At 37.9% G+C, this 11,950-nt stretch overlaps 2 protein-coding genes across 2 annotated transcripts; both read left to right on the forward strand.

The window, feature by feature from the left end:
* Positions 1-1,143: 1,143 nt before the first annotated feature.
* On the forward strand, positions 1,144-7,390 carry LOC147563120 (protein CLP1 homolog). The gene is made up of 10 exons (XM_086635099.1): positions 1,144-1,653; positions 2,139-2,207; positions 2,310-2,405; positions 3,876-4,117; positions 4,297-4,435; positions 4,513-4,569; positions 5,207-5,341; positions 6,131-6,366; positions 6,859-6,903; positions 7,035-7,390. Exons 1-10 carry the CDS (start codon positions 1,429-1,431, stop codon positions 7,120-7,122), a joined length of 1,332 nt encoding a protein of 443 aa, XP_086491225.1. The 5' UTR covers positions 1,144-1,428; the 3' UTR covers positions 7,123-7,390.
* Positions 7,391-8,318: 928 nt separating this feature from the next.
* On the forward strand, positions 8,319-10,713 carry LOC147563121 (Pectin lyase-like superfamily protein). The gene is made up of 9 exons (XM_086635110.1): positions 8,319-8,490; positions 8,580-8,717; positions 8,818-8,988; positions 9,114-9,134; positions 9,235-9,442; positions 9,548-9,629; positions 9,715-9,823; positions 9,965-10,087; positions 10,310-10,713. The coding sequence occupies exons 1-9, from the start codon at positions 8,362-8,364 to the stop codon at positions 10,547-10,549; spliced, it is 1,221 nt and encodes a 406-aa protein (XP_086491236.1). The 5' UTR covers positions 8,319-8,361; the 3' UTR covers positions 10,550-10,713.
* Positions 10,714-11,950: the final 1,237 nt, after the last annotated feature.

Here is an 11,950-nt window from a genome sequence, read left to right on the forward strand (position 1 = left end):
AAAAAAAGCCAAAAAATTATCATTTTATACAATAACGAAGCTAAAAAGATCATCATAACAATGATATTTTATGTTCTTCATAGCATAACAACTATTCTCAATGTGTTTAAAATTATTTCCATAAAAAGTAAAAACAGCAAAGAGTTACTGTCGTTAAGGCACATTTCTTTTTTTTGTTCACGAAGCACTAAGAGGTATTAAATCTATTACAATGACATTGTCACATCTCCAATATACAGAAGAACATACATAACCAGTTGATCAACCACTATAATGTTGTTGGAGACTGTTGGACCTTAAAGACTATATAGACTCTTAAAGGCTTCATAAAGAGATTGAAATACTATCAATTCATAAGTTTATTTATTTGGGATAAATTTTGGAGCGTACTGTTTCCACCAAAATTCAGCTTTAGGAGTTTTCAACAAGTACACTAGATCTCTTCATCAAACAAAAAAAAAAAACAAGTACACTAGATAGTGGTGGACAACTATAAAAAACAAATTATTATCTAATTCTAATGGAACCATAACTATATTGTAACGTCTCAAGCCTTAGCAGTTATTGATATTGTCTCCGCTTTGACCACCTCACACAGTTATAGGGTTTTGTTCTCGGCGAAGGCACCACGAACCCACCCAAAAGGCCTCGGTACTTACTAAGCTTGAGTATACACCTATAGCCCAGTCTCCGGACACTCTTGCCAGCGATGTGTGACTACTACAAAAGCCAATAATACAATATATCGACATCCATCAAGACGCTTAAAGTGATCAACACCCATTCCATCACTCTATATTGTATTATTATAATACAATCTTGGAAACTTTTTAAATCTTAAAATGATCGACTCGTCCAATAATACAATCATCAAGCCAGAAGCCACCACGACCACAAGGTTGTAGAAGCTTGGCGAACAAGAGGGATAATGCATCCGCCCCCTACGTCACGACTTTTTGAGTTTAGGAACGACCCAATGACCTCTCACGATCCATTAAGAGGAAGTGCCAAGTATGAGTATGGGCTTGTAACAATCGTATAGTGTGTCACGCTCGTTTGAGTCAGACAATTCAGATTGAGCTTAGAAACAATCAAATGACCTCTCACGATTTGTTAAGAAGAGGTCGTGCCAAGTCTGATTGTGGGGCTCGTGGCTGTGGCAAAGCTGGGGAATTTCATGGAAAGAAGGAATACGATCCAACAAGTTATTTTGATTGGTTGGACTCAGTGTGAGAATGGACTGACTCACAGAAAAATCACAACCCCTTACTTTAGGGCACCAACAAATATTCGATTTGGTTTTCTTTCTCCCACCCCGTCCTCCAGATATTTCTCTCGAAAAAGTGTTAATTTTTTGGCGCTGGGTTTTTGAAAAAGGAGGGAAAAAAACGAAGAAATTGGAGGAGAGAACTGAGGAAGAAGACTGAAATGGCGTATCTCCCCGTTCCAGGTACGGCATCATCGATGAATAATACCTCGTCGTCGTCGTCGTCGGTAAGGCAAGTGATACTCGACAAAGAAAGCGAGTTGAGGATCGAAGTCGGATCTGAAACTCCACTCAAACTTCGAATTTTCACCGGTACTGCTGAGATTTTTGGTTCTGAACTTCCTCCTGGAACTTGGCTCACTTTCCCTCCTCGACTCAAATTTGCTGTAAGCATTTCATATTTCTCTCTCCAAAATCTGGAATTTGACATTCTTTTTCGTTTTTTTGGATTGTGAATTTCAATTATGACCTGATCTTTTTCAATCTAGGGTTTCTTGTATTTCAGTTAAAGAGTTATTGTTGGTCCATTTAGTATTTGAATATGGTTTTAGATCTTGGGTATCACTCTTCCTGCACACACCCCATTTTCATGTCTAGGGCATAGAAAGTTTGTGTCTGCTTGAGCAATTGATTGGCAGGATTTGATTAGGTTGTCATACTTGCTAATTCCATGGTTTCTAATGGCTTACCCCTAACCTAATTCCACGACAGACCTATCTTCTCGTGATCTATAAGGATATCAATAGATTTCCGAGGAGATAACTAGTACTTCCGCTGTTAATGTCGACGAGGATTTCAGAAATGTCACTTTGGAATTTGGATGGACCTGACTCCCTTTTCTCTGCTGACTTGAGTCCATTTTCGTGATCAGGTCTTCACTTGGTATGGTGCCACAATTGAAATGGACGGAAATACTGAAACTGATTATACTGCAGATGAGGTACTTATGGTCTTTCTTTTATTCCTTATTGTTTTTGTTGTGTAATTTGTTTTTTATTTGCATGTATACCTAATAACTTGTTTTTAAACACTTCATATTTAGACGCCTATGATAAGTTATGTAAATGTTCATGCTGTGTTGGAAGGGCGACGGAGTTGTGCTAAGGCATCATCCTCGAAAGAACCTGGTTCTTCTGAGGTACTATTACTTCATCTATATTTTGACTATTTTCTGGTAAATTAGAAAAACAATATTATTTTACCGGTTTTTGTCTCCGTATCAACTCCAACGCAGTGGGAAGTATTCAATCTTTAGATATCAGAACGGGTTAAGCCTTTTGGAGATCTATAGCTAGAAAGGAAGTGTCAAAGTGATATTAGGGGAAGCAATGGCCACTCTCGAAAGACTGGAATTATGCAGACTGAGACCAGCTTGCTTGAACCGTCATACAAAACATGTAAATGAGGGTCTAGGTGCTAGGATCATAGATGTCATGTAACTATTTACAATTGCCGATGGGTGATGGGGAGAGTATTAGCTTTTGGGAGGATGTCTGGTGCTCCCATATTTCTCTCAAGGAGAGATACCCAGCTATCTACTTTGTCTCAGTCTCACAGCAGGACTCGGTCAAAAGCCATTTCAACAGATCCTTAGGCTCATGGGATAGTCGTACGAGAAGGAGCTTGAATGATTGGGAGATCCCAATTTATGCAGACCTACTGAGATCGTTGGATCATTATGTGCCAACTGAGGGTAAGGAGGATGTGAGGGTTTGGGCTAAGGATGGAGAGGATAAGCTTTCAGTTGGGAGCTGTTATTCTAGGCTCAACCTCATCCCAGCCCAGTCTGATGATATGTTTGATTTCAGATCCCTTTGGTCCAGCAGCATCCCTCCTAGGGTGAGCTTTATGGTCTGGGCAGCAGCTTTAGGAAAGTTGCCTACGGTGGATAATCTAAAAAGGAGAGGTTGGAGTATGCCTAATAGATGCGGAAGGTGCAATCAGGAGGAAGAATCAGTGTCCCACTTGTTTATTCATTGCTCGGAGGCTGATAACCTTTGGAAGTTCTTTATTGGGTCGGTAGGGGTCAGCTGGTGCCTTCCCGGATCTCTCGTCCAGCTCTTAGCTCAGTGGAAGAAGATTCCTATGAAAAAATCAAAGCGAAGCCTCTGGTCTTTGGTCCCATTTGCTGTATGCTGGAGTATTTGGAAGGCTAGGAACAATGACGTCTTTAAGGACACCCCCCGTGCCTTCAAGGTGGGGGAGGAGGATGTATTGGGATTTGGGGGTTCTTATCCATTGGAGTAGGTCCTTGGGTTGGGCTAGGGCGTACTCGTACTTAGACTTTGTGTCGAATTGGGGGGGGGGGGGGCATATGAGTATGTAATCACGTAATCGTGTACGCTCCCCCTTGTCGCCTTGTATAGTCCCTTTCTTTCTTTTCCCTTTACATTAATTCAAAGTTTTCAAAAAAATAATTTACAATTGCCGATGGATATATAAATATATAGTCAGGGGATACTACTTCTCGAGTTATGTGTTATGAACTCATGGTTTTTATTTAGCATCACCTTCGTAATCTTAGATATTCATGCCTCGGGCGATTACGATTCTGGTGATTTATTTTTAATCTCAAGTTATGACTTATGATATACCTTTAGTTTTTCAGGGTCCAAGGGTGATTGTTATAGGACCCACAGATTCTGGAAAGAGTAGCTTGTCGACGATGCTTCTTAGCTGGGCAGCTAAAAAGGGTTGGAAACCTACCTTTGTTGATTTGGATATTGGTCAAGGATCTATAACTGTTCCTGGATGTATTGCTGCAACTCCTATTGAAATGCCAATCAACCCAGTGGAAGGAGTTCCTCTTGAAATGTCACTTGTTCACTATTACGGGTACACAACTCCAAGGTAACAAATTTGCATCCGCAAGCCAATTTAATGATGAAACTTCGCATGATTCACTCTTTCGTTTCATATATTAAGTATCAGAAATAATGCCTGTTTCTTACTCAATGCATAATCTAAAGGCATCTGTTTCCCATTTTGCGATGTATTTTCTTCATGTATCTGGATTTTGGTTTCAATAGTGTCAATGCAGATCTGTATAAAACCCTTATGAAGGAGCTTGCTCAAACCTTAGAGATGCAGTTTGCTGGAAATGCCGAATCCCGTGCAGCAGGAATGGTTATCAATACGATGGGATGGATTGAGGGTCTTGGGTATGAGGTATAAATATTATTTGCTTCACAGATACTTATTGCATTTATTTTCTCACTTTTAATTGCTTTATATTTTTATTGCAGTTGCTTCTTCATGCTATTGAAACTTTCCGTGCGAATGTTGTTTTGGTTATTGGTCAGGTAAGTCACAATCGAGATTTTTCAGGCGGCAATTGCCAATTACAAACTGAATATTGAGACAGAAAGTTCTTTTTCAAAAAAGAAAATATAGAGACAAAGTGCGTACATATCCAAAATAGCACGCGCGAAGTTGAAAATCCAGATATGGAGATTATAGTCAGCTGGATGAAACTGATCATAAGCGACAATTTAAATTTTGTCTCACCAATTTTAACTCTTCCAACTTCAATGATGTTTAGATCAGCCAATTAAGTTATTTGACCTCATATCTTGTAGTAAGGTGAAAGGCCTGTTTGAGTTTGTAAACCCTGTGTCTGTATCTCTCTCGACTTATAATTGCACATTTGAGCAAGAATCTAGTCATTCCTGTAATACCTGTAAATCCCATGCCCCTAAAAGGCTCTCTCTTCTTAGTTCTTGCGAGTTGCGCGGGATTTGCTTTGAGTTTGTTGCTTTTCATATGCAGCTAATATCATATGTATAGTTTTATTTTACCCATTTAGTGCAGCGTATTTCCGGTTACTTTAAGTTCCTAAACTCTATTTATCAGTTTCTGGGAAAGGAGAGGTTCTCCATGAGGCTACCTTGACAAAATGCTAATATTGGTATTCATCCATGATTCCATGGAAACTCGCAGGATAAGCTTTGCAGCATGCTTAAGGATGTACTTAAAAAGAGGCCTAATGTGGATGTGGTAAAACTTCAAAAGTCAGGTGGCGTTGTTCCTAGAAATGCAAAGGTCCGTCAGAAGGCCAGGAACTTTAGGATAAAGGTAAAATACCATTCTCTTGTTCCCTTTTTTCTTTTCCTTTCCCCTTCCTCTTGTTTCTTGTGTAGAGCACACACACACAGGGGCGCGCGCACACACACACACACACACACATGCGCACGCACACACACACACACACACACACATGCGCACGCACACACACACACACACAACACATGCGCGCGCACGCACACACACACACTACGATTTGATATTGGATTAGTGATGGAATTATTCTGTTAGCCGACAGCCATAGTAAAATTGTACACATTAGTAGATTGTGGCTCACTAATCCCAATTTCAGTTAGCTATGTGGCCTGTTCAGAACTGATTCCTTCCACATTTTTCTATTTTTGAAAGACAATAAATTTATTTACTTTTCACAGGAATAGAGTAATTAAATTAATAAAAAAACAAACTAGAAGTTGGGGATGAGGGGATTTCACTACCAGCTCATCAAAGCATCTCAACCAAAACAAAGCCCTCAAACCAGTACCCTTAGACCTTTCTGCCAAACTGCCAATCCATCCTCAAGTTTTAATGAAACGGTACTTTAGAGACAGATAATTGCATCCTCGTTCCTCAATAGAAATCTAAACCATAATAATTAGACAACCATCAAACAAAAATACTTCATTTTTTAATCAAAAGATCTGCATGCGCTGGTAAAGTTTATGTGATCTCGTGCATTAGCTATATGAATGAAGTTTGTTTTACACCTCAGCAGTACGTGTTTCCATGTTATGTATCTTGGAATGACAAGACCTTTTCTTTCTCATTGATTACTTTCAGGAATACTTTTATGGCCTCTCAAATGAACTCGCTCCACATTCGAATATTGCAAATTTTGGTGATATGTTTGTCTATCGTATTGGAGGTGGGCCACAGGCACCACGGTCCGCTCTCCCTATTGGTGCAGAGCCCACTGCTGATCCAACAAGGCTGGTGTCTGTGAAAATCAACAGTGATCTGCTCCATCTAATTCTCGCCGTTTCCTATGCCAAAGAACCAAACCAAATCCTCTCCAGGTAAACAAAATCAATCCTATCCAACCCATGGAACAATCAAATTTGTGAATTAGGCTCCGTTTGGCATTCAAGAATTCCTTTTCAGATACTCCCATCTCTTTTATGCCTCAGTGGTGTTATTAATTGCTATATTAGTCGACCAAAATCCCAAATTCTTGCTGCCCCTCATAATTTGGCAAAATAGTATTTGAGAATCTGTAGCTATGTCTAAACTTTAAAACAACAAAGGTTCACACCCTAATTCGCCAAATTCTTGTGGGGCCAACGGCAATTGGTTCATATGCTAGCACTTGTATAAATAGTACCCGAGGCATGAAAAGGATATCATTGTTCGCCTGTTCGGGGAAAAGAATCTCTGGATACCAAACAAAACCTTAGATGTAAATAAAACGGGCAGTGTGCATCTGTAAATTGTTGTTCTAACAAGTATTAACATTAACCGTTAAATCTTCTTTCTTCATATTGTTGACAACCCCATATTGATGACTGCAGTAACATTGCTGGTTTTATCTATATTACAGATATCGACATCCAGAGGTATAATTTTCACCAATCTCCACCCACTTAATTCCTCTTTCTTAAATTTGTGGTTGTGCGATTATTATCATCTCAAACTCTTTTTTCCTTCATAATTGTTTTGGTTGTGACACGATCCCTGTAATGCACAGGAAGAAGATCACATACCTTGCTCCATCTCCTGGGGAGCTTCCTGGCAAATATTTGATAGCAGGAACTTTGTCATGGCTGGAAACCTAAAGTCTCTTCGGATGGCATCATTCTTAGTTAGGATAACCGACGCCGCCATCACCACCACCACTTGACGTTTATCTGAAATAAGCTTAGATTTTGTAAATTTAACAGTGGGATTAAATTCTTAGACTTTGATCCATACCTAAAAATCAGTATGAATGTGGATGGGAACGGTTTAATGATACTTGTAGCATGTGATGGCCTTTTATGTTTAAACTACTGCAACTCTTGTTGATTTTGAAAGTTTTATTTAGGGTATAACCCATTTACTTTAGGGCTCTGGTTGGTGTTAGGATTTTTTTCACAAACTCTTTTTTCTCATTGTCTGAATGTATGTGACTCGTCTAAATATGAATATTTTGGAAAAAATAGACTAGGAATCAACTAAAATAGTTCATTTAGGCTAATCAGATATCAGGAATTAGGAAAAAAATAACATTCTAAACCGTCTCAAGTCAATTTATACTTCTAATCAGTCTTTAATTTGGAAAAATACAAACAAATACTATGTTTGTCCTCCATCATTATAAATATAAGTAAGATGTAAAATTGGAGGGTCTATTCGTGCAAATTGTTCTTGGCCTGCCTTCACTCTTAGCGCTCCTTCGAACTAGACCTAAATCTGTGTTGGGTTAGAATAGCACGGAACCAGACTAGTACAAATGCCTTCGTTCTACTTTGTCCGTGCCTCCGTGGGCCTCAGACGGCTCAGGAGTGTCAGGAGCAAGAATTAGAGGCGCCTATGGTGGCACTCTAATTCTTTTAACAAAATTCTTCAAGTACTCAAAATTTCCAAGGGACCAAACAATTTTTGAAGATTTCATCCATTATGTTTCTGCCCCTTCAAAATTCTAATCTTATATTATACTCCATTTTAAATTGTGTGGAAGTCTATCCTATAGAGTTTAGGTTAGTAAAAAAAACTGTTTTCGAGATAGAATCTATAGAACCTCTTTCCTGAATCCAACAAACATTTGATTCCCATAGTAAAAGGAACGAGACTAAAAGAGTTTTAATTATCTTAACTTCTACTATTAGGCTATACTGAACTAGTACTAGTATTTGTTTTAGATACACATTAAACACTCATCTAAATCTTAGTCTAAAATCCTATAAATCTTAAAAATCCTATAAAATCTTAATTAGATCCTAAATCTTAAAAATCTATTTGTTTTAAAATCCTAAAAACCCTAGTCTTATATAAATTCAACTTATGTAAACGAAATCAATTCATAGTTATTCAAGATGAACAATTCACTCTTCCTTCTTTTCCTCTTTTCATCTACATTACTCTTTTCCTTTTCTTTAGCTAATCACGTTTACGATGTGGTTCATTACGGAGCGGTTGGGAACGGATTAGTCGACGACACACAAGTAATTCATTAATCATGTTTAAGTTTGTTTTTTTAGTGTTCACAATTACGCGAATACAATTCTTTTTTCCTTATATTTTGTTGTTATAGGCCTTTAAAAAGGCATGGGAAGCTACATGCAAATCTTCATCTTCTTCACCAACAATGCATATCCCTTCTGGGAAGACATTTTTATTGAGTCCTTCTACCTTTGAAGGTCCATGTCGTTCTGATAAAGTTCATGTTTTGGTGAGAAAACAGACCCAAAAAACATTTTTTTTCTTCTTTCATGTTTGATGTTGTTAACAACTTGAACATAAGTAACGTAATTTTCGTTTTATATTGATAGATCGAAGGAAATATAATTGCACCAACAAATATCAATCAGTGGTGGTGCGGAAATAGTATATGTGAGGAGTGGATCAAATTTTCCGATATAGACGGACTTTATGTCTCTGGCACGGGTAAAATCGATGGCCAAGGATCATATTGGTGGGACGGTCATATTTGTGGACACAACGTAAAGCCTGTAGTCTATGATTTTTTTTTCGTTTGACATAAACTAAACATTATTTGCATATCTAAAAATTGAACTTCTCATCGATAAAATTTTTGACCCACTAATTTTTATTTTATTTTCTCTAGGGTTGCAAAAGGAGACCAGAAGTAAGATACTTGACAATTTCTCAAGATATCATAGTTATTGAAAATTGTCGAGTAACAATAAAATGTCTTACAATATTTTTATTTTATTCTTTTACCGCAGGGATTTAAAATATCACATTCAAGCAACGTGCATATATCAAATGTGAAGTTCGTAAATAGTCCCAACAAACACCTTGTGATATTTATGTCCAAACGGGTAAATATCTCGAAGGTACAAATAAATGCTCCATATAATAGCCCGAACACAGATGGTATATATCTCGCCCGATCTTCTAACGTCTTCGTCGAAAAATCTCATATCGGAACCGGTAATTAGTTAATTATTTAGCCTTTTATAATATATATACTTATATATATTATTAAATATACAATGTGAATAAAATTGTATATTAATATTTTTTTGGAAAAAACAGGTGATGATTGTATTTCAATAGGGCCTGATACATCACACATCAATATTGAGAAGATCCACTGTGGTCCTGGTCATGGAATAAGGTGATTTTCTTTGTTTTTATATTATTTTCTTAATTAATTTTAATATGGTAATTAATATTCTTACTTTCTATTTTTTTTGTGATAGCATTGGAAGTTTGGGCAAAAATGAAAAAAGGGAAACGGTGGAACATGTATATGTGAACAACGTTGAATTGAGAGGAACTACGAACGGAGTTAGAATAAAGACTTGGCAGGTATTCTTCGTTCGTTTACTCAATTCGTACAGTTAGAAAGAATAAAGATGAAGATATTTTCAGCTGGTTATGTTTAGTTGATTCTCTATATATTTTTCGAAGTTTACAATTAAGAGTGGCTTATATTTTTGTTTTTGGTAGGGAGGAAAAGGTTATGTAAGAGATGTATTATTTCAACAGATCAAATGTGTTAACACAAAGAATCCAATTGTGATTGATCAATACTACTGTGATCCTCATGCCCATTTAAGTTGCAAAAATCATGTAAGTGATCCTAAATTCTTAAATTTAACTATCTCAACTATAAGACTGTCGATAAGACAAAGTCTGAATGGACAACTATTCGGCTCAGATTCAAAGGTGATGCATCTAGAGAAATTTATATTAGAATTGAGGAGTTAAAGCCAGCAGACAAATACTCTTCCGATCCCAAATAACAAAAAGGAATAAATTAATATTTACTTTTCTTTTTCTTTTCTTTTTCAGACATCGGCAGTAAAAATTAGTAATATCAGATACAATCATGTTTACGGGACATCTGCCAAGGAAGAAGCAATAACATTTGCATGCAGTGAAACAGTTCCGTGCACTGACATTACTTTGAATGACGTAGACCTCCATTTCACTAGTAAACATGACAAACATACATTGTCACATTGCTTTAATGCTCATGGAAAATCTCATGAACAAGTCTTTCCAAAAGTTCCATGTTTAAGTCACCACTGATTCACTTCTTAGAGACTAGAAGTATTTAGGGATACTATGTGTAGGAGTGAGAGAGAGAAATATAGAGTGAGATAATTAAAATTGATTTTTTTGATTTAATCTATAGTTTGTACTATCTTGAATGACATGCTTTTAAAGTTTATTCTAATGATTTTCTTAGTATATCTAGTTATGTTTAAGATTGGGTTAATTCCGTTTTGGCCCCCGATTTGTGACCAACTGGCCGTTTTAGCCCCCATAAGTGTCCGGCAGTTCGTTTTGGCCCCAAGGGCTAAATTTTTGACGAAATTATCCTCGGGGGCCAAAACAGAATTATTTGTGAAAAAGGTTAAAAACAAAAAAAAACCACATCACACCTTTCTTTATCATCCACCTCATCTTATCACTCCTCCACCACACCACCTCCTCTCCACCTCACCCTTCTTCTCCGGCAGGATGTTGCCGGCCGGAATAAAAAATTCCGGCCGGCCACTTTTTAAAAAAAAAAAAAATTTCTCTCTCTTCTTCATCTCCTTCTTTCTCTCTCTTCTTCATCTCCTTCTTTCTCTCTCTTCTTCATCTCCTTCTTTCTTTCTTCTTCTTTCTTTCTTCTTCTTTCTTTACCTCTCTCTCTCTCTAACCCTTCTATTTCTCTCTCTCTAACCCCTCTCTCTCTCTCCCTATAACTCCGGCGAAGGGGCGGAGCCCCTTCGCCGGAGAACCAGACCTTGAAGGTCTGGTTGGAAACCAGACCTTCAAGGTCTGGTTTGAAACCAGATTCGGTCTGGTTTCAAACCAGACCGAGATCTGGTTTCTACAACCAGATCCCGGTCTGGTTTGAAACCAGATCGGAATCTGGTGTTGAAAACCAGATTCCGATCTGGTTTCAAACCAGACCGGGATCTGGTTGTAGAAACCAGATCTCGGTCTGGTTTGAAACCAGACCTTGAAGGTCTGGTTTCCAACCAGACCTTGAAGGTCTGGTTCTCCGGCGAAGGGGCTCCGCCCCTTCGCCGGAGTTATAGGGAGAGAGAGAGAGGGGTTAGAGAGAGAGAAATAGAAGGGTTAGAGAGAGAGAGAGGTAAAGAAAGAAGAAGAAAGAAAGAAGAAGAAAGAAAGAAGGAGATGAAGAAGAGAGAGAAAGAAGGAGATGAAGAAGAGAGAGAAATAAAAAAAAAAAAATTTATTTTGGTAAAGGTGGCCGGCCGGAATTTTTTATTCCGGCCGGCAACCTTTCGCCGGAGAAGAAGGGTGAGGTGGACAGAGTGATGTGTCAATTGTTAGATGAGGTGGACAAAGAAAAAGAAAAAAAATAAATTACAGAAATGCCATGGGGGTATAATTGGGAGGTTGGAAAACATTTGGGGCCATTTAGGAATTTTTTGGGGCCAAAACGAACTGCCGGACACTTATGGGGGCTAA

This window comes from Eschscholzia californica, unplaced genomic scaffold (genome assembly GCF_041429995.1).
Source record: "Eschscholzia californica isolate CP2 unplaced genomic scaffold, dmEscCali1.0.p SCAF_1, whole genome shotgun sequence".
NCBI lineage: Eukaryota > Viridiplantae > Streptophyta > Magnoliopsida > Ranunculales > Papaveraceae > Eschscholzia > Eschscholzia californica.

What these genes read in the sequence shown, in the direction of transcription:
- LOC147563120 (XM_086635099.1), top strand. Translation starts at nt 1,429, where the DNA reads ATGGCGTATCTCCCCGTTCCAGGTACGGCATCATCGATGAATAATACC. An exon ending in CCAGGAACTTTAGGATAAAG is followed by an intron (nt 5,342 to 6,130) that starts GTAAAATACCAT and finishes GATTACTTTCAG; the next exon opens with GAATACTTTTATGGCCTCTC. An exon ending in ACAGATATCGACATCCAGAG is followed by an intron (nt 6,904 to 7,034) that starts GTATAATTTTCA and finishes TGTAATGCACAG; the next exon opens with GAAGAAGATCACATACCTTG.
- LOC147563121 (XM_086635110.1), top strand. Translation starts at nt 8,362, where the DNA reads ATGAACAATTCACTCTTCCTTCTTTTCCTCTTTTCATCTACATTACTC. An exon ending in GTCATATTTGTGGACACAAC is followed by an intron (nt 8,989 to 9,113) that starts GTAAAGCCTGTA and finishes TATTTTCTCTAG; the next exon opens with GGTTGCAAAAGGAGACCAGA. An exon ending in ATTTAAGTTGCAAAAATCAT is followed by an intron (nt 10,088 to 10,309) that starts GTAAGTGATCCT and finishes TTTCTTTTTCAG; the next exon opens with ACATCGGCAGTAAAAATTAG.